Source organism: Pyrenophora tritici-repentis, chromosome 4 (assembly GCF_003171515.1).
Source record: "Pyrenophora tritici-repentis strain M4 chromosome 4, whole genome shotgun sequence".
NCBI lineage: Eukaryota > Fungi > Ascomycota > Dothideomycetes > Pleosporales > Pleosporaceae > Pyrenophora > Pyrenophora tritici-repentis.
In genome coordinates, this window is record NC_089393.1 from 1,395,857 (window position 1) to 1,416,933 (window position 21,077).

The window sequence follows — 21,077 nt, forward strand, 5'->3', positions numbered from 1 at the left end:
AAGGAATTCGATAATTCTGCAACACTAGAATCTACGATTAGGGTTAGACATCCCGATGATAGCCCTACAACACCAGAATTAATGGTTTCCCGTCGACAAAACGTACCAGGCGGTTGGGGAGATTAATACCAAGACTACGTGCCAGACCGATACTAGAACAACGCTCCAAGACGTTTGAATCCAGAGGTTAGCAGTCAAGAGAATGTGATTGAAGGACACCGAAGACGACACCAAGCTAACTACTCTGATCATAATCACCTGAGTACGAATATGACCTACTATAGTACATTTTTGGCCGCAATCAGTCAACCAGAAACGACGAAACTGTTCGGAGAATTACCAAAAGTTCGACTCTATAGAGATCAGCTGCCACCACCTCTAAAACGCTATCGAGACGTTGCTACGCACCCATTTGCCAATGAGTTTCAGAAGGTAATGAATGTCAAATTTAACAACTGTTGGAAGTGTGAGGGATCGATCAAGAAAGATTGGATTTGACAAGATACAAGCTATCGAGCTATCTACGTTGTGAGCCCGAACTTATGCTGTGGGCGCCAAGGCGCTAGTCCGATAAGATAAGGATCTTATCGATATGGGGGCCATGGGCCGAGCGAGTCTATGGATCCGTAACATTACCCCCCCTTTCAGAAGACGGTTGCACCTGCAAGCCGTGAATGTCTTTTATTTTATGACGCTGTGCTTGATGCCGAGCAGTTATGTTGTGTCTCATCCTTCGGGTCCTTGCTTCTGCTTGGAGACAGACGTCCTGAGTTGTGCCACCTTCCCAGGTCCAAGCTGTGCCATCAGTGAATGCGAAGGTGATAGGGCAAGCTCACAACTGTCTAGTACGCTAACAACTTCAACATCATCGCGACCAAGTGAATATGCGGCGACTAGGTTGAGATACAACGCTAGGTCTCGATACAGTTCGTGAGGTGGGGGCTTGTCGGGATAGAGACGGTGAAAGTCTTCAACCGCTTCCTCTGCGCCCCACAGGTCTGTATAGTCTTGCCATGCGGGCGAGGCATTCCAGTCTGGGGAGTTGGTGTACTTAACCTTATACTGGAGCATGCCTTTCTTGTTTGTGAGGGTGTCCTTGCGTCGTTTATCTATGCGACAGTCGACGACCATGTCTACGTAGTAGTCGTGCTCTCCGTCAGGGTGTTTCTCAGCGATGACGCCCTCACTTGGGCGAGCTGTTTGATCGGCGTCCAGGTGTAGTAACCATGGGTGGAACACTGGATGGACTTGTTTGTAGCAGTCTGGTAGTGCGAGCTCGACTGCATATCGGTTGGGCAAAGCTCGCACTTTGTATGGGCCAAGGTTCTTTGCGCTGAGACCGCGGCTCGGGCGCATCGTAGGGATATTGCGGGCATCAATATAGACTTTGTCACCGACGCGGTAGTCTGGAGCGGGCTGTCTGTGCTGGTTGGCGTAGTGTTCCATCTTGTTTTGGGACCAGCGAAGATTTTCTTGCATGAAACGGATAACGTCGGTCATCCTTTTCACCGTGCCTCGGGCGTCTTCGCGGAGCAACTGTTCTGCGCGTGAACGGGCGTCGGTAATGGGCGAGTCTTCGGTGACTAGTTCCGATCCCATGCGAGGTAGGTAGCCCTTGGTGGCAAGCGCGGGTGCGACGCCAGAGGACACGTTTTCTCTGTTATTGATGGCGAGCTGGGCTAGTGGCAGCCAGTCTACCCAGTCGTTTTGCATATAGTTCGTGTAAGCACGCAGGTAACACTTTAGTCCGGCGTTGGCGACTTCAGTCTGGCCGTCTGTTTCTGGGTGGTAAGCTGTAGAGAGCTTTGGTGTAACACCCAGTCGATGACACAGCTCCTTCCAGAAATGAGAGACGAACTGTGACCCTCGGTCAGACACAATTGTAGTAGGGAAACCTTCCTCTCTCCAGACGTAATCGACAAATGCTCGGACAACAGCATCAACTTCAAGGCTGTCTAGGGCGATAAACCGTTGCGACTTGCTTAGCCGGTCAATCACGACCATGACATGAGAGTAGGTGCGTCCGAATCTAGTACAGTCTGGCAGGGGTGTGATGAAGTCGACTGAAATGTCAGTCCAGAATCGTTTCGGTACGGGGAGCGGGTGCAGCAGTCCCTGCTTGCGGTCTCTGTATGGCTTTGCGCGTCGGCAAACTACACAACTCCGGGTATACTGAGCGACTGTGTCTGTCATGAGCGGCCAGTAGTACTGTTGGCTAACTAGGTAGTAGGTAGAGCGCTTGCCGCCGTGGCCCGCCGTGGCGGTGTCGTGGAACCGACGGACGATGTCTTTGCGAAGATCGTCGTCGTAGGGGATGAAGAGTCTGCCGCGGAAGTAAACCAGACTGTTGCGGATTTCGCAGTCCTGTAGCTCTAGCTTCAGCTTCATTTGTATGGCGACAGTGTGGGGAAGGTGACGGGCGCCGTCTGCCTTTGCTCGTATTATTTCTTGTAGTGTGGGATCGACGCGGTAGGCATTTACGATCGCTGTCATAAGTCCATCGTCAGGCGCGTTCTCCCCGGCACCCGTGCCAGGGAAGCTGGCGCAGCAGCGTGAGGGATCTCAATTGTCTCCCCTTAGGCTGGCTGTCCAAGGCTACGTCTGGGGTTGAGTCGTCATCCACCAAATCATCGACGCCATACGCCTCCTCGCTCATTAGATATAGCATGCCTGCTAGCGTTTGTACCTCCTCCGCGTATTCGAATAACAGCGCCGCGAGTTGAATTGCTTGTCGGGCGTCGTTGTGTGTGTGCGTGTCTCGTTTGATGACGTCGTCGACGCGGTCGGGGCCGAGGATCGTCTGGGTCTGATGTATGATCCGTGGATCGTTTGGGTTCGTGGGTGTGTCGCCGGGGCGTCTCGTCAAGGCGTCGGGTTTGCTGCCTAGTCTGCCTGGTCGGTAAGTGATCTTAAAGTTGAATTCGCTCAGAAACTCAGCCCATCTTGCTTGACGCCTGTTGAGTGCTTTGTTGACCATAAAGGTCTGTAAGGTGGCATGGTCTGAGATGACCTTCACCGGGTCCGAGGTGCCGGCCAGCTCTGGTCTCCATTCCTCAAAGGCGCGGACGATGGCCATAAGCTCCTTGTCGTAGATGGCATAGTTGCACTCAGCTGGTGACATCTTTGTGGAGATAAAAGCGACTGGTTTTAGCACTCCGTCAGTCTGGACTTGGGACAGCACGGCTGCTGTGACGGTGTCGGAGGAGTCTGTTTCGACCCAGGTCTCAAGCGCGGGGTTGAAGTGCGCGAGGACCGGGGCGATGGTAAATGCTTTCTTAAGCTTTTCGAATGCGTCGTGGGCAGCAGATCCTTGGGCGATAGGAAAGTTCAGCTTGACGTCGCCGTTTGTCCCGCGGGTAAGATCCGTGAGCGGCCGCGCGATATAAGAGAAGGCAACAATAAACCTTCGGTAGAAATTTGCGAAACCTAGGAATGCTTGCAACTCTTTCAATGTTGTTGGGGTGCCCCAGTCGAGCACTGACTTAACCTTGGCGGGGTCCATTTTGATGCCTTCAGTTGTAAGAATGAGGCCCAGGTATCTCACCTCTTGGACGGCAAACTCGGACTTGTCAATGTCTAGATGAAGTCCGGCCTCACCTAGACTCTCGATAACCTTGCGGACATGAACCTTATGCTCTGCCAAAGACGCGCTGTAGATTAGGACGTCGTCGAGGTATGCAGAGCAGAACTCGTCAAGGTAATCGCGTAAAACCTCGTTAATGTAGGCCTGAAAGGTACCTGGTGCGTTGCAGAGTCCGAAAGGCATCACTAAGTATTCGAATAGGCCATACCGTGTTAGGAAGGCAGTCTTATGTTCGTCGCCTTCCTTGATGCGGATTTTGTTAAAGGCGGCGATGACGTCGACCACGGTGAAGTAGGCGACGTTAGCTAGCCGCGCGAGCGTTTCTTTAATCATCGGAGGAGCGTTCCTGTTCTTGATAGTGACGGCATTGAGCGCTCTATAGTCCACGCAAATGCGGAGTCCACCTCCAGATTTGCGGACGACGAGCACAGGCGAAGCGAAGTCTGACTTGCTTTCACGGATCTCACCGCGTCCTCTCATGTCCTCAACATAAGCTTTAACGGCAAGGCCTTCGTCCTTACTTATGCCGTACATCTTAGCGTTTGGGTGTTTTGATCCGGGGATAATGTCAATGCTGTGGTCGACCGCGCCTCGTCGAGCGGGCAAGTCTGTCGTGGCGGGATCAGGATTAAATCGGTGGGCGAGATCGTGGAGCCATTCGGGCAACTTGTCTAGGACCTCGTCGCGAGTTTTAGCGGGCGAGTTCAGCTTCTGGTGGAACTTATCAATGTCTTCCTGAGATAGGGCGTTCATGTCCATGGCAAATAGTGAGGCGAAGACGCGGCTAGCCTGGGCTCTCTCGTCGGCGTCATCGCTGTCATCTTTGTCGAGTTGTTCAAAATCATGTGGGTACAGCCAGATAGTACCGTTCTCTGGTCGTGATGCCAGTGCGGCAGCGGCCTCACCTGACACATGGTGTATGTCCATGTTCGCGTAGGTCGGGTTCCGTTCTTTGGCTTTTGCTGCGGCCCGTCGGTGTCGACTGCTGCGAACAGTGACTTGCTCGCCTTTGTGTAGGCAGTTGGCGTAGCAATGCTCGCTGTTGAAACGCATAGTTTTTTCCCTCCAGTCGATGTGTGGATTATGCTCTTCTAGCCATGAAGTGCCGAAAATAAAGTCGTAAGTCGTCATAGGTACACTGTAGAAGAGTTCCTCGCTAACGTGTTCAGCGTGGGAGATGGGGGCTAGGACGCCGTGTGTGATAGGCGCCATGGCGAAATTGCCGTCGCCAAGTCGTAGTTGCAAAGGTTGTTTAAGCCGAAACGTCGGCAGGTTATGTCGTTGCGCAAATAGTGTGGAGATACAGTTTCCAGTAGCACCAGAGTCAGTCAAAGCTTCCGTATCAATATAGCTATTCGAAGTGGCGACCTTGCACTTGAAAACGAACTGCTGGCCTTGGACAAGCTGCTTGCCTTTGACCATAGTGTTCGCGCTCAAGACAACGTGTCTGTCCTCTATAGCCTGGGGAGGCGTCCAGTCCTCCAATTCTTGTAAACAAACGCGTAAAGTGCTAGGTGTAGCTCCGGTGAGCGGGGTAGTTTGGGTATCAAGGGTCGGTGAAACAATAGGGGTATCGCTAACAAGGGTTGGACTGGTAGTTGTGGCTTTGACTGTGACTGTAACTGTATCTGTGGACCATTTTGGTGCGGTCCCGGGGCGTCTTTCGCCGGGGACGGCTAGTTTTCCGACTCGTCGGTGGCATCGACGACTGTGGCCTGGAGGGCGGCGTTGGTGAATGTAGCTTTGAGGGCAGGGACGCGGCTAGCTGGCACGATAGAGCCAGACTTGCAGGCTGCTGGGACGTCTGCGTCGGTCGGACGATGTTTCTTGCCGCTGACATTTGCCGTGCCTCCGCATTTAAAGCACTCGCCTTGCTTACTCAACGCGTTGAGTTGCGCGCGCGTGCGACCGTAGTTGTTACGCGTTGTGGAGCCGCTGCTATTGCTGTTGCCGTTGCCATTACCTCCACCACCAGCGTTAGACGTGTTGCGGCCGGTTCGGGTACCATTATTTCCGCTGCTCTGGGTGAGACGTGAGAGCTGTTGCTGAGTGCGGCAATTCTGGGCAAACGCTTCCCAAGTATCACCATGGCGGAATTGTAAACCTGCGTTACGACCAAACTTCATGAGTCGGATCGCGTGCTGGATCATTTCGTTGTCGCCCAGGTTCAATGGTGCGACTGTAGAGGTAAAGCGGGCTACCCAGGTGTTAAACGATTCATTGTCGCGTTGCTTTAATCCTCCAGAGCCGCTGTCGTGTAGCGCTGCGCTGGCTTCGGTGACCTTGTCGACCGTGTCAAAGATGCGATCAAGTTCCGTGAGGACTTCTTCCGCTGTCACGTAGGCGTTACGAGCTCCGGGTGCTGCTCTATATTCCACCTGTGCAGCGGCTGGTCCTCGCAAGTGGTCAATCAGGTAGTCGAGCTGATCTTGAACAGTTGTGTGGATAGTAGTTTTGTTTAAGAAGTTCCTGGCGCTGCGGCGCCAATACTTGTAGTCCTCTTTGTCGGTGCTGTCTCCGCGAAAGATGTCAATATCCTTCAGCTTTGCACCCGTTGCAGTGAGGTTGTCCGATACAGCAGACCGAGCTAGGGGTCGGTTTTTCTGATGATGTGCCATAGGGGGAGGCAGCATCAAGTCGTGAGTGCCAGTGCCAATGAACGGGTTCGCAGTCATTGGAGGAGGGGACGACTGGAACTGAGCTGGGCGCGTGTCATATAAATTTCCATTCGTCGGGACGCCCGCGTGCTGTTGCAGGACACTCCTCTCGTTGTAGAGGTCGCTAATCTGGGAGTAGAGCTTCACGTTTGACTCGCGCGAGGCTGCAAGCTCGTCTTCGAGCACTGCTAGCCGTGAAGCGTAGCTGTTCTTAGTAGTGATCATGCGGTTGCATTTCTGGGTGACTTGGGCAAGCTCGTCTGCGGCGGCAGCGCGAGCTTGCGTCTGGGCGCGCTCCACGCGGGCGTCAGCTGCTTCTTGTTGTACACGGGCTTCATTATGTGCTTGGTCTAGCTGTTCGGCTTGTTCAGCTATCTGACTAAGCAAATCTGCTAGGTGTCCAAAGACACTCTCAGCATGTTCAGCGATGCAAGCGGTGAAGTCGTCAACGTTCCTCATGTCCGCGAGGATCTCGCGCTCATCGTTGTCGTGGATGCCATAAAAACGTAGATACATGTCATCCGTGTCGTCGTCGTAGCCTAGTTCTATAGAAGTCTTATCCGCTGGCTTAACGGCTTTCTTAAGAGACTGTCTACAAGACTGTCGTCGGCGTTCAGCGGCGTTGACGTCATTGCCCTCGTCCTCGCTGTTGCCTTGGCCGTCTCCACGGCCAAAAGTGACCTGTCTCTTGCGGGTGGCGAGCTTCTGTCTAATAGTCGCCTTCTCCGCTTCGGTGAGGTCGTCGTCATTCTCAAAGTCGCCGTACTCAAGGTGCGACTCTGCTGGAATGGTTTGTGTGTCGTTCTGAGCACCCTGGTCGTGGGCATCCTTGCTCGTCTCGTTTAGTCGGGCCATCATCGGCGGCAGCGCTAGAAGCGGCGGCGGATCTTTTCTGGCAGGTGGGTACAGCTATGCAGCTGGGCAATCCAGTGTCTTCCGCGGCGGCACTCTGCGGCGGCGGGTCTTTTCTGGCAGGTGGGTACAGCTATGCAGCTGGGCAATCCAGTGTCTTCCGCGGCGGCACTCTGCGGCGGCGGGTCTTTTCTGGCAGGTGGGTACAGCTATGCAGCTGGGCAATCCAGTGTCTTCCGCGGCGGCACTCTGCGGCGGCGGGTCTTTTCTGGCAGGTGGGTACAGCTATGCAGCTGGGCAATCAGGTGTCTTTACTACGGCGGCTCTTCTGCGGCGGTACGTATAGTCAATGCGATCCTCGTCGCGTAAGTGTTTCTGTCGTTGGCGTGTCGCTCGCAGCGACAAGAAAATACAATTCGCGAACGAGCTTCCAGGGCCCGTCTTGAAAGGGAGCTTGTATAATGTGAGGGATCGATCAAGAAAGATTGGATTTGACAAGATACAAGCTATCGAGCTATCTACGTTGTGAGCCCGAACTTATGCTGTGGGCGCCAAGGCGCTAGTCCGATAAGATAAGGATCTTATCGATATGGGGGCCATGGGCCGAGCGAGTCTATGGATCCGTAACAGGAAGAAAGGTTGCTTTACTTAAACACCTACAACCTTATTAACTGCTAATGCTAAGGTTTTACCCCTAATGTGGGTGTACACATACAAGTTCGATTAAGATGGATACTTGTATAAGTTCAAGGCTCGACTTGTCGTACGCGGAGATCTTCAAGCAGAATAGGGAGACACCTACGCGGCCACGCTGGCTGCCCGAGTCTTTCGAGGATTAATCGCGCTAGCTACTGCGTTCGACCTCTTAATGTTTTAGTACGATGCACTAAACGCGTTTCTAAACGCACGAGTAAACAGAAAGCTTTTCTGTTATACACCTAAAGGCTTTGCAAAACAGTATAGAGAACTACTCCTAATTCTTCGAGCATTATACGGTCTTAAGGAAGCTCCATTGCTTTAGTATGCAGAACTTCAGAAGACCCTAAAGAAGCTGGGGTTAAAAGCAGTTCCTGGAGTTCCTTGCTTATTTGCCAACAACAATCTAATCGTTTTCTTCTACGTTAATAATATCGTCGTCTTAGTATATCCTTCAAAGACAAGTTACAAGGAGGAATTCGAAAAGCGCTTACTACAGATCTACGATCTCCGAATACTTAGCGAATTAAGTTAGTTCCTTAGGATTCGTGTGATACGCGATCGACCTTCGAAGAGCATTTGGTTAATTCAAGACTCCTTTATTAACAAGGTTGCAAGCAAGTTCAACCTAACAAGCGACAAGGGATACCCCGATTTTCTGATAAAGGAGAACGTACTACCACCGTCAACGGAAGAACCAAACTCTAAGCGCACGAAAATCTATCAACAACTAGTTGGATCACTAGCTTACATTGCCACGTTTACACGACCTGATGTCGCACGAGCGCACTCAGTACTAGCCCGACATCTTGCAAACCCTGGCCAAAAGCATTTATACGCAGCAATCTATTGCTGGCGTTATCTTATTGGCAAGAGAAATCTAGCGCTCAAGGCCTCAGGAACTCAAAATAAGAAAGACCTGTTCGTAATCCCCGTAGAGAACGCGGACAAGTATACAGACACGGTTGAACCAATATTTTATGGCGCATCTGATGCTGCCTATGCGGACGAACCTGACACGAGAAGAAGCTCTAAAGGATACTTGTTTAAGCTATACGGCCTGTCTGTTGACTGGAAGGCTGCTATCTAGAAGACTATTACAAAGTCTACAACAGAAGCAGAACTTCTAGCTCTATCCCGAGCTGGCGGAGAAATAAAATGGTGGAACAGGCTGTTCCGCGAAATTCGATTTAATCTAGATATAGTCTCGAAGATCTGGTGCGACAATTAACAGACTATTGGCATAGTTACAAAGGCTGAAGAGAAGCTTCAAACAAAGCTAAAACACGTGGACATTCATCAGCTGTGGCTACGACAAGAGGTAGAGGCTGGAAGAATCTATGTAGACTGGAAGCCGACTGCCTACATGCCCGCCGATGGACTGACAAAGGTACTACCTCGATAGAAGCACGCCCAGTTCATCAAGCAGCTTGGTCTTGAAGACGTCTCAGATCGCTTAATCACCACCATAAAGGACATTAACAACGAGTCTCTCTTAGAGATATATAATTAATTTCAGCTTTCACTATTCATTCAAGCTGGGGGGGTGTGTTGCCATTCAGGACTACCCTTCTTGGAATCGGCCCAATGCTTCTTGGCCGAATGTTCTACAACCTTCACTTTCACTCCTTTGCCGTTATGTGCTTACGTATATCTTATGTATATAACCTTGTGTATCTACTCCGTAGGACAATCAACGCAGTTCTCATATGCAGTTGTTGACGTCTTGTCTACTGCGATAGATATTCCTTGCCCAGCAAGGGAAACATCTGTGCAATCGACAGTTCACCTGTCACAGCAATCCAAGTGAAGAGCCACTGGGAAGCCATGACCATAACTGTGCCATACGTCAATATCATTGAGAGACTACTAGCAGAAGCACTCACATTTCCATTTCCGACCCCAATTCAGAGGGTCACGCGGATCAGAAGAGGGTACTGGAACCAGGGTTTGCTTCGCTGAGGCATCATAGCTGATGATCTCTGTTCCAGGGATCATCTCGACGTTTGCATGATTGAGTGTCATCGTTGGGGTCATTGCAGTGAGATTTGTCGAAAGAGCGCTTCTCGTGGAAACCGACGAGATCAACACATCTTATACGTCCAGCTTATGGTTCTCCAGCCCGGGTGGGATACTAAAGTCATGCGAAATACAGACAGCTCGCTACACTACGAGAAATTTCCGCTAGGTCTGAATCTCATGTGACCAACGCACATCTCGAAGCTCGAATGGAACTCAACAACAAGCCATTTACGGCATCCTCTTTCAAGAGTGGTGTATTTCGAATCGGCCAAGCAAGTAATTTGACGCCATTAGAATAGCCTTTCCAACGCTATTGGTCATCTGCCAGACTTATCCCAATGAGCAGTGGTTTATCAGCATAATCGACTGCTGTTTTTCCGACGGTGTGGTTACTCTATGATGCACAAGAGGTAAGCTGCTGGCGCAGAGATTATTCGGGCCACCAATCGCTCCATGGTGATTACTACCTAATTTACCGTGTCTGCATATGCCGAAATGTGGCTTACCTATGATTGTCTATTGGGGCGGGTCGGAATCGAAGTGCGTATGCCTGGCATGCTCATCGTGAGGACGTGGATATCGGTTTACAATGCGTTCACGATGGGTGGGTCTATTCCCCGGGCATGTTTGCTTTAGGAATTGGCCCTGAATACGAGGCTCAAATCCTCCACCATTGGCATACAAACCCATAGATAGAAGACGCATGGCGTTGATGCGGGGCGCCATCCGCAGAACGGCATCGGACATTGCGGGGAGGCGTGCGGCGCTGACGGAGCCTCACCCAACCGCGCATGCTACCTAGATAGACGAAGCTTGTCATCGCCTTGCGGCGCACCTCTATTGATAGAAGCCTTATCAATCTTACCCACAAATCCTACAGTACATACTATTTGCTATCTCCATGTGCGAGCGTCCTTGTGCGCTTATCATCCGGCAACTGTCCCGGCATGGCATGAGAAGATTGCCTAGGTACCTCGCATACCCACTTGCATGTATGCAAGAATTATACAACATAGTAGAACAATGACAGGCAGTGCTCACTTCTTGATATTTCTGGAAGCTCTCTCGCATGGGATTCGATAGCACATGATTACGAAAACCGACGGGGCTTTCGATCGGCACACAAATTGTGATAATGGGAAAGCATGATCAGCAAAATCACACCAGACGCCTTAGCATTATAAATCCACTTACTTCAATGCTTGGCTCTTTCTTCTACACTGAGTACTCTCAATGATAGAATCTAGCTCACCTCTCTGTCTGGAAGATTTAGCTCAGCATGTTCATGCCGGCGCATTCGTCGTAGGCTTTATCATACAATTCTTCTAACGAAAGTCATTGGCTATGAAGTCTGGTGAAACGAAAAAGACTGGGGAGCGATCGAAGCAAAGTTTGAAAGGAATATTGGCGGGAGATGCGATGTCACGTGACGATACCTTGCCTTTGGACGGCAATTCCACAAGGTTACCGGGAATGACGTCAGAATCTGTATACAGTGACTCCCGAAAGCATCTGCAGCACATGGCAAGAACAGCGGAAACTGTACGCGGAGCACGTGTCTTTCAGTCTCCGATAGGGCCCCACAACAATCAAGACACGGCAATCGCAGCCGGATCCGTACCACAATGAAACCTTGGAACTAATCTCACAAGCCAGCTTTCTCTCTACGACTATGTCATTCTCCAGTCTGTCCGTAAGGGTTTTATCTACGCTTGATGAAAATCTGTATCAGCGCCCAATCAGTAAAACTTATGTCGGGCTTCTGTCGTATCAAACAAGAATTGCTGCGATATATACCCCCATGCTACGATCTACATGAGCAAAAACATTCGGCAGCGATACCATGTTCACAACATGAGATATTGGTGGCTCATCAGTTCTCGGCATCATGTACCCGGACCGTAGCATCCACTCTATCGCTTCCCCATGCCCAGCGAAAGCGAATCTTCGCCACAATCAATACCACGCGACTGCGATGGCCAGCTGTCGATATTACAGTCCCTTGTCAAGCAATATAGTAGAACGTGGAGCTGGCTGCGCTTCGGTAGACTCATTTCATCTGCCGATTCGCCATATAGATTGAACATGTGACAAAAGCAGCCTCTCAGAGCAGACACAAATATTTTGTTAGTTCATGATTATCACAAGATGATAGTGTAGATGTGATTCTAAAGATATCATTGGCAAGAGGTATCGCTCTTCACTTAACGTTTAATATGCGAATACATGAAGAGCGCCAGTGTGGACGAGGTAGTAGTCTCATGGTTGAGCTTAAAAGGTCTTCGCGGCTGCCACTTGTTCTACTGCAACGCCCTCTCCGAAGACTTCCCTATTGAACATCACTATCATGTTCTGGACCACGCTCGCCACAGGCGCACTCTTGACCCAGCATGTCGCTGCGCAAAATATGCTGCGTTTCGCCTGCTCCCAGCTCACCGTCGAACGAGCTGACCCGCTGGTAAACCCCGGACAACGACCCTCTCCCCACACCCACCAAATCATCGGTGGAAACTCCTTCAATCTAACTGTACGTAACCCAAACCTTCCTCACGAACACAACTGACACCCCGAAGATGGACCCCGGTGTCTACGACTTACCCACCCGCTCCACCTGCACAAGCTGCACATACAGCGAAGACTTCAGCAACTACTGGACGGCTTCCCTCTACTTCAAGTCCCCAGAAAATGGCACTTTCCAACGCGTCCCTCAATTCGCAAACGTCGGCCTTCAACAAAACGGTGGCATGACAGTATACTACATGCCGTACTCCGCCAAGAACAACAAAATGACAGCCTTCAAACCTGGGTTCCGCATGCTCGCCGGTGACCCCATGGCCAAAAGTCCCAACCGCGCAAGCATCTGCCACCGCTGCTTGGGAAACGGCGAGGGCTTTGCGCCGTGCGACGCAAAGGATACTGCGGAGCTGCCTAAGAAGTACTGTCCGGGGGGAATCCGCGCGACAATAATCTTCCCATCGTGCTGGGATGGCAAGAATCTCGATAGCCCAGACCACAAGAGCCATGTCAAGTATTCCAACAGTGGGGGGCTTGGATCGCAGAACTGTCCGAGTAGTCATCCCGTGCCTATTCCGCAGGTCATGTATGAAATTATGTGGGATACGGAGCGGTATAAGAATAATGCTTATTACTCAAACAACAAACAGCCATTTGTGTACAGTTTTGGGGATGGGTGAGTCTAGTCTTTCTGTTTACCTCACCGATGAGAAGGTTGCTAATGCGGTTTAGGACTGGCTACGGTCAACATGGCGATTACCTCTTTGGCTGGAAAGACGATTCGCTGCAGAAAGCTATGGATGCGCTTCCTAGTGGTAAATGCGCTAATGCGAATTGCCAAGTTCTGAAGATACAGTCTGCGCAAGACTCGATGAAGTGCAAGAAGGCGCAGCAGGTTGTGGAGGATGTGGGCGTTAGCGGAGACTGGCTCAAGGAGCTACCTGGCGATATGCCTGTCACTTACTAGGTAGGTACTAAGGGGCTGAAGTTGGCTTGATAGATAGCGAATACAGTCGTTGGTCATAGCAAGGCGAACGTGCATCTCGGCACTTGTAAGATGCTGGCGCTGAAACGAAAGAAGTCGAAATAAGCATCTAGTGGCGGCATACAGCCATGTGTATTAATTTACATATATTAGTATGATTTTTGCCGGACAAGCGTGAGAGGTTGCTCCGCAGCAAAAATACACAAGCTCCACTGATACCCTACATATGCTATATAGCGTCCTCGGGCCTTTAATCTGGAAACATTTTTTGCTTGGTACTGAGTGATGCGACATACCGCTACTAGTGCAGGTCACGCATCCTGATATTGCTCCTCCTCATTTCATCGTCGCCAGCACGATTTAACATGTGGTAGAAATCGCATGATGCATTGTACAAGCGTCCATAAGACAGCCAATTGTATATCACACTCGACTCCAGTTCTTCACTCGCGTATGTGAAGCCAGTCACGGGATGAGGTTGTGGCGTGAAACATGTATCACTGTGCTATGTACTGGACCATGAGCGAGGAAGGTGAAGATTTCGATAAGATACACGAAAATGAGTCGCAGCCGCGTAGTTGCTTTCGCGAAGAACTGAGGGATTGGTCGAGAATTTTGCTTGAGCCCAGAGACAGTGTTTTGCAGTAATCACTATTGAGTCTAGGCATTTTCCACATAACCTAGTCGTTTACGTGATATGTAGTGTCGCGGAGTTTATACGACGGGTGTTTTTGACCAAGAAAATATCATGGATCGATCAAATGCTTAACATTATCAAGAGAGATGTCCAATGTATGTGGACCAACTCCGGCAAGCTATAGGTCAGCCAAACACAGCCAAGAAAACACCTCTATTTTGACCCCATCTCACCCCCTAGATATGATCACCAGAAATCCCTGCTCACTTAAACTTCGGTTTTCATGTCAGTACCTTCTCTTTGCATCAATTGGCGTACAACGCTAGGAAGAAACCATACCGTCTAGCAATATTGAGAGCCACTGCAAGCCCAACCCCATCCTTCACCTCCCCAAATACAAGTACCCGTCACGCACTAAGAGAGAAAGACGCTGTCAGATTCTTTTTGAGACTAAAGCATAACAAGATCGATGTGATTTACCTTAACGCCATGGCACTCCTCGCAGTTTTGCTTGTCAAGTTGAGCGTCGGCGACAGGATTGGTAACTGCAGCCGCGTTTACGGCGCCGATGGCGAGAAGAGCAGTAACGAGCGTCTTTGCGAAGAACATTGCTGTAGACTTGTTGAGGGCGAGGTTATCAATTGGAGAAAGCTTGGTGGGTGTCTGAGTGGTTGTACAGGATGTGATGGACGAGTACAACTTGTATAGTGGGGAAACTGTACATATTTATACCGGAGACGCTGCAACAAAGGCAGGGCAGACCAAACACCTCCCTGCCTTCTCCTACAAGGTCATGTACCTACCGGTAGCAAGCTCGGCAATCTGCAAACCCAAATCGGTCGTATTCTTCGGTCGTACTCCAAAAGATGATCCAGGAATATAACACCGTGAGTAACCAGTTGGCTCGGACAACAATATCTGCAATGTACAAGTGGAGGCGCACCCGCTTAGTGCTTTACTAAATCAGGAAGAATGTCTAGGTGATCCATGCCGCAATTTATATGGTGCACCAAGGGGTTCATTCGCCGAACCAATCGAATCGAAGAAGCTCCCCATCTCTTTTGCGTCCACTATTCGCCCAGTTCCGCGCCATTTCACCTTTCCTGGGAAAGAGCCTCAGCCGAGTATAATAGGACGACATGCATAGCCATATATAAGAGGAATAAGAGCGTTATGGTATGGGCCGTGATATACCGGTGTAGCCGTTTTATAGGCCATGTGTCGAGACGCGGTGAGAGCCTTCACTAGTATTCACGGTGAATCAGGCTTCCCGTGCTCTGATTGGCCAGGCACTGATTAGTCAGCTGCTCCGTGCGCGCACCATAGATATTCTCCCTTCTCCCGTAGCTCCAATACAACAAGTTCACGCACGTTTTCTCCACCTTCATCAATACGTCGCTGGCAACGGGCTGGATTTGGGGACGATGATTTTTGCGGAGGCAAGCTATCTGACGAGTATATTGACGACGTATACTAACTACTTAATTAGGAAATTAGTAGCTAAAGATAACAAAAATACACCAAGCTGAATAAGCCGACCAAGCCAACCAAGCCTCCACTCTAAATAAGCCTACTAAGCCAAGCCTCAACACAAAAATGTTCTATTAAGCCAAGCCGGAGCTGTTGGCTTGTTCAGCTTGTTCATTGAGAAGTCTGCTAGGAACGGTGTCGGTGGGACTTCGGTATGAGCGAATTGCAATTCCAGCGTTCTCGCCACCGCCTCTAGGAGATACCAAGGCATGTTAAAAGCGTTTACTATACCTGGGTATCGCGTGCGCCACCCGTCTGCGGCCAGAGAGAACGTACCTAGAGACATTGTCCGAGTCCCTGTTATACACCACTAGGGTTTGACATGACCACAGATATGCATCTGATGTTACTACTACTACTACTACTACTAACACTGCGCCTCGTTTTTTTGCTTCCATCCTATCACCAAGTCACAGCGGACTCGTGAATTGTATTCATGGTTCAAAGACCACAAGGACACTTGTATGAGGTATCTATCACTGCGTTTATTTCAGTCTCAACGAATCTGGAGTTAAGCAAACAGCCTACGCATATGATTTTGCTGTTAGTATAGCGCTACTAGATCTTTTTGTAATTGATTAGTGTCCACAATACAGCGAGAAAAGTGCTGTTTGGCGATGTTACGTGTGTGATGAAATCTGTAATAATTTAGGCATGAAGTTCAGTTCTACAGGGGCGAAGATGTGTAATTCAGAACAGATTCTGGAAGGCAAAACCTATTCATCGTGTAAGGGGCTGCGCAAAGTTTGCCGGTGCCTGGTAACAGGATTGTATTCGATGAAGAAGAAAGCTATCTGCGGTGCAACGACATCTATATACGTTTGGCTTGTTGTTCGCGTAGCTTCTCGAAGCATCTAAAGTGCCGAGGAAGCTCCGAGGGTTCCACCGAGGATCACCATAGCATCCGGGCTCTAGCCCGTTACACATCGTTATCTAACATACCTGGGCACCACAAGCGAATCGACCATTGTAACATGTGGTAGTAGAGAGAGCACTCAAGATGAAAAGTAGTCGTGGATCCGCGATCAGATAGGAGTGGGGCGTAAGGATACTTTGGGCGATAAGCCAATATCGGGTTTTCTCTCTACGATTCTTTACATAAGTATTCTACCTTTGCCTAATTACCCAACGCCGAAGAACCACGTGACTATCGACTACACCACAAGAGATAAGATAGTTGATAAAGCAAATGTTATTCATGAACAGCAGTAAAATAGGTATGTAATATCTGTAGAACTACTGTAGCATGTGTACAATATTGCGTCTTGCAGCTTGTATACCCCAAAGATCCGCAACCCGCCTCTACCTTCCGTCACCAGTTCCAACACCGCCCGGATAAGCCAACGTGCCATATGAAATCGATAGCCACTTTCGGCAACGCTTGCTTGAGTTGATCATTCGCGTGGCATAGGGAATTGGCCAAAACCATGTCGAAGAGCAGTCAACCGATCTGAAGGAACGACGGTTCTTTACTTCGGAGGCGACTGTTTAGCCCTGACTTCATGTCAGCAGCATTCTCCCCAGAGTAGTTACATTTTAGACACAACTTACGCGGCATATAGCCCACTGTGGACAACCGGAGTGTTGCGTATACACCGGATCCGTGTAACATGCTTCTCTCTGGCACTAAAGCGGGAAAACGGTTAGATGATGGCATAGCTAGGTAGTGATTCTAGTAACAACTTACCGAAAACTGACCACAGGGAATGCAGTCTCGCTTGCTAAGCTCACCGGCGTCGAGAGGGTTCGCAATTGCTGCCGCATTCACGGCACCGACTGCGAGCAGCATAGCAAATATGGTTTTGGAGAAGAACATATTTGACAAGTGTGTTGAGATATTTGCCGGTTGTTCGATAGTCGAGTGGCAGTGGCGTGTAGATTGTTGGATTTGAATTTCGTTCTTAAGTTGACGGCGGCCGCGGATCTTATAGAGAACGCGGTGTAAAAGGTGGATACTACAAGTCTCCCATCAATGTCACACGGCAAATACGCAATGCCCAGGATAGAAACGGTCTTGTGTTCGGTCAAACCGTAGATTTAAGAGTATAAGTGGAGACACTGTTGTTTTAGTGCTTACCTCACCCCCCAGATTGGGATCAGAAGTAGATAGTCGGGTTTCATCGTACTGGCAATCACTGCGTACCTTATATACAGTAAGGTAAGATCATCATGAGCAACCCGAAGCCTGGATGTCTTACTTTCCCAGTACACGGCTCAGCTACTGTACTTACGTAAGAACTCCCGATATTCTCTCAATGCCCAGTGTAATGCATTCCGGCCCTAGTGCACACAGCTTTTGTACATAATCCGCACAGTCATATCACTACACGTGTTGCTCCCTCTCTCTATCAAGTGATAATGACAGAGGGTGCGGAAGCTATAACGAAAAGCCGCCCTGCCAAGTCTTAACACGAAGTGACTTGTGGATCGACAGTAGAAAGCCCGATTTAGCAAGTATGGCGATGGCATGAACACTCATGAAGAGCTCGAAGAAACAGATATCTGAGCTCAGAGAGACGCATGTCAAAACTAGAGGGAAAAGGATGACGGGACTTCATCATCTTTATTGCCTGCCATCGTGAACCAGCGTCTACTCATTCACTCACACCACCATGCACTAACCACCGCGATACGGCTCGGGGCTGTGTAAGCCAGCAAGAACATCGGCGTCGCTTCAACGACGAGCATCTGCCAAGGGATCAACACTGTCTTCCTATGCCGTAGGAAAGGGCTAGAAGAGATAGCTACATTCGTCCGGCCCAGAACCTACCTTATCAAACACCCACCTCACCGCTACAACTCCGACACACCCCACCTATACTCCTTAAAATCTTCCACCTCCTGGCCTTACTTCATCTCTTTGGCAGAATATGTCGGTTGTAGAGGCTAAGGCAGGGGGCACGTGTGTATAAGAGGAGGGGATGGGGGAGAAAAGTAGAGATATCGCGGCAATTTGTTTTATGCTTCACTCGTTCACATGTGTGGGGCGGAGATGAACGAGGGCATGGAAGATGTGGGATGAGACAGGTGTGGCATTGTTCTTTAGCTATGTACTTGGCGACGGGACGGGCAAGGTGGGGATGCTGATATGAACAATCTTCTTCTCGTGTGATGAAGAGTGATGGGGTTATCCACCCCGACTAGAACAGATGACAGCGAATGGATTCCCAGCCCTACCATGCATACATCCCCTATTCCCAGTCCCCCAGGCAAACGTAGCAACATGACATCAACCGCCACGGAGCCATCGCATGACGATTCTGTCATGAGTAGGCGACAAACATCTGGAAAAGAAAAAAACATACACATACCAGCGATTTGCGTCCCAAGCATCTAGTTCATCTCCCACCCCTTCCTAAACGTAAGAGTACAAGGGCGGTCGACTATCCAGGCAGCACCACGTGGAGGCGCAAGGGTCCGACTTCTACCGCCCGTCCTCCTCTTGCGATCGCACCCCAGCATTAAACGCCGCGATCCATATTCACCATGACAAGCATTTCTAACCCCGAAAGGTCCCAGCAGCTTGTCCCCGCTGTTGCAGGCATCCACAGCGTCAATGAGCTCTCCCAAAGTACTATGGATGCCAGGCTCCCCCCGGTCAATCAGGGTCCCGGAGGAGATAACTTACAGGCGGGGAGTCAATGTCCCGAAGGACGGTTTTCAAAATAGGTTTCAACAATTCGCCCCGTAAGACGGTTTTTTGCCCCGAAGGGCAGTTGTTTTGCCCCGGAGGGCGGTTTTCCCAACAAATAGGTCAACACAAAAACAGATTCCACTAAAAAGTAGCCAACGACAGAATCCCCAAAGGGATAAGGTTTTTGCCCCGAAAGGCGGTTTTGTTCTTTCCAATCCCGAAGGACCATATGACCCAAAAGGGTGAACACGAAAATAGATCCACGAAATAGGCAACGACGCCCCACCTCGGTGGGGCAAGTTTTGTCTGCATTTCAGCCAGGGACCATAAAGGTCTGTCAGAGAACCCACACGTCCGAAGACGGTGAGCCTCAATATCTGTAGGCCTCTTCCGCGCTGGGATTCTCCGATAGAAGATCCACGGGCGGCGGGGATACGGCAAGAACTGCCGTTCCCTGCAGAACAAGTTTCGAAACATCGAATCGACGGCGCACGCGGGGCTACTGCCACACGGCAAACGAAGGAGGGGATCTAGAAGAGCGGACATTTCCGAAAGATGCAGACGGATCTGAGAGGATCAGGCGTACCCGAAGAGTGCAGGCGTACCTGAAAGAGCGGGCAGACCCAAAAGGGCATGGCACCAAGGTAAAGGAGGCGAAGGTGGGGGGCGAGAGGGTCTGCACAATGGCCAAGACATCGGGGCTGATGTGCGTCCAAGGGTGCCTGTAAGCAAAGTGCCATGGACCTTGCGGTCTATCAGAGACTTCTGACGAAGCTCCATATCGCAGGCTTCTTCCACACACGCCTTCCTGAAAAGGATGACACCGGTGGCGGGGGCACGGCGAACCGTTCCCTGACAGACAGGCTCCTTACGCGAACCATCGTGGGTGAGAAAAGGATACTCTACCTGATACCAGTAAGGGCGGGAGGTAGTCGCATGTTAGGCTCGAGCCGGAACGGGAGACAAGGAGCAAACCAGATTCAATCACCAACCCGGTACCAACAAACCGTAGTTCTGGTGGGCCAAGGGTGAGCCAAAGCTCATGACGGATCAAAGCCACGGTGGGCTGTCGCTTGGGGAAGTTGTCCAGAAGATGCACATGGCATCTCCGGGACAACATCCAATAAACCTCCACGTGCTTGACCTGGGTGTCCCGCAGATCAGACGACCGTGGTTGTCTATTTCAGAGTGGACGGGATGGTTGGAGCTCTTCCAACCCACATCCACTCCGTGAGCGGCGAGCTGTATCCAAAGAACGCCGTGGACCTAGTGGCCTGTCAAGACCTTCCGAAGAAGGCTGAATATCGCAGGCATCTTCCGCACTCATTATCTGAAAAGACAACTCTGGCGGCGGGAATAATCCCTTTGGACAGCGAGCTCTCCGCTCTAGCTAGCACTTGTCCAGTGCAAAACACCAATGAGACTAGCTACCACGGCAGCAGTCCGAAACGTCAACAATCGCCGCCGACGGAGAACATCATCAACTGCAAGGTTTTCATAGCTCCGTCAACCGTTCCTCCTACACCACAACGTATCGCCAAGGACCGAAGGTCTATCGGAGCCACCAGGCTGAGAGCAAAGTGGAACTCCATATCTGTAGGCATCTTCCACCGTTCGCCTGAGAAGGTTACTGAGTAGCGGGATCATGCAAAGCCTGGAGGCAATGAGATTCCCTGTGGTGTTGGGTACTAGTGTTGTCTAGCCTTGAGAACGTCGCTGCCGATGTTCTGCGTATCGGAATCGTGTACACAAAGAGTAAGAGAAGCCTCGACTCCCTACATATTGCACTTCCGGTTGGAAAGAGCGCGACCTCACGCCAGTCAACCAAGGACCATGAGGCCTGTCGGAGCACTAGGCTCCATATCTGTTGGTATCTTCCACAGCTCGACAACCTGATAAGGTGACACTGGTGGCGGGGCTACAACGAGTGCGCCCTGACGTGAGGAGCAAAGACCTCTTTCCAGCTG

General features: G+C 50.4%; 8 protein-coding genes across 8 annotated transcripts; 3 read left to right on the forward strand and 5 right to left on the reverse strand.

The window, feature by feature from the left end:
* Positions 1 to 726: 726 nt before the first annotated feature.
* Positions 727 to 5,005, reverse strand: PtrM4_093110 (uncharacterized protein; the record flags this gene model as incomplete). Its single annotated transcript, XM_066107029.1, has 2 exons — positions 727 to 2,539; positions 2,643 to 5,005. The coding sequence occupies 2 exons, from the start codon at positions 5,003 to 5,005 to the stop codon at positions 727 to 729; spliced, it is 4,176 nt and encodes a 1,391-aa protein (XP_065962697.1).
* Positions 5,006 to 5,590: 585 nt separating this feature from the next.
* PtrM4_093120 (KfrA-N domain containing protein) lies at positions 5,591 to 7,098 on the reverse strand (the record flags this gene model as incomplete). The annotated part of the gene is made up of 2 exons (XM_066107030.1): positions 5,591 to 5,604; positions 5,670 to 7,098. The coding sequence occupies 2 exons, from the start codon at positions 7,096 to 7,098 to the stop codon at positions 5,591 to 5,593; spliced, it is 1,443 nt and encodes a 480-aa protein (XP_065962698.1).
* Positions 7,099 to 7,303: 205 nt separating this feature from the next.
* Positions 7,304 to 8,878, forward strand: PtrM4_093130 (uncharacterized protein; the record flags this gene model as incomplete). The annotated part of the gene is made up of 2 exons (XM_066107031.1): positions 7,304 to 7,428; positions 8,407 to 8,878. The coding sequence occupies 2 exons, from the start codon at positions 7,304 to 7,306 to the stop codon at positions 8,876 to 8,878; spliced, it is 597 nt and encodes a 198-aa protein (XP_065962699.1).
* Positions 8,879 to 9,518: 640 nt separating this feature from the next.
* Positions 9,519 to 9,813, reverse strand: PtrM4_093140 (uncharacterized protein; the record flags this gene model as incomplete). Its single annotated transcript, XM_001934273.1, has 2 exons — positions 9,519 to 9,625; positions 9,675 to 9,813. 2 exons carry the CDS (start codon positions 9,811 to 9,813, stop codon positions 9,519 to 9,521), a joined length of 246 nt encoding a protein of 81 aa, XP_001934308.1.
* A 2,344-nt stretch (positions 9,814 to 12,157) lies between these two features.
* Positions 12,158 to 13,291, forward strand: PtrM4_093150 (DUF1996 domain containing protein; the record flags this gene model as incomplete). The annotated part of the gene is made up of 3 exons (XM_001934272.1): positions 12,158 to 12,337; positions 12,384 to 13,000; positions 13,057 to 13,291. The coding sequence occupies 3 exons, from the start codon at positions 12,158 to 12,160 to the stop codon at positions 13,289 to 13,291; spliced, it is 1,032 nt and encodes a 343-aa protein (XP_001934307.1).
* Positions 13,292 to 14,396: 1,105 nt separating this feature from the next.
* Positions 14,397 to 14,555, reverse strand: PtrM4_093160 (uncharacterized protein; the record flags this gene model as incomplete). The annotated part of the gene is made up of 1 exon (XM_001934271.2): positions 14,397 to 14,555. The coding sequence occupies one exon, from the start codon at positions 14,553 to 14,555 to the stop codon at positions 14,397 to 14,399; it is 159 nt and encodes a 52-aa protein (XP_001934306.2).
* Positions 14,556 to 16,964: 2,409 nt separating this feature from the next.
* PtrM4_093170 (uncharacterized protein) lies at positions 16,965 to 17,292 on the reverse strand (the record flags this gene model as incomplete). Its single annotated transcript, XM_066107032.1, has 3 exons — positions 16,965 to 16,970; positions 17,028 to 17,102; positions 17,164 to 17,292. The coding sequence occupies 3 exons, from the start codon at positions 17,290 to 17,292 to the stop codon at positions 16,965 to 16,967; spliced, it is 210 nt and encodes a 69-aa protein (XP_065962700.1).
* Positions 17,293 to 20,307: 3,015 nt separating this feature from the next.
* PtrM4_093180 (uncharacterized protein) lies at positions 20,308 to 20,748 on the forward strand (the record flags this gene model as incomplete). The annotated part of the gene is made up of 1 exon (XM_066107033.1): positions 20,308 to 20,748. The coding sequence occupies one exon, from the start codon at positions 20,308 to 20,310 to the stop codon at positions 20,746 to 20,748; it is 441 nt and encodes a 146-aa protein (XP_065962701.1).
* Positions 20,749 to 21,077: the final 329 nt, after the last annotated feature.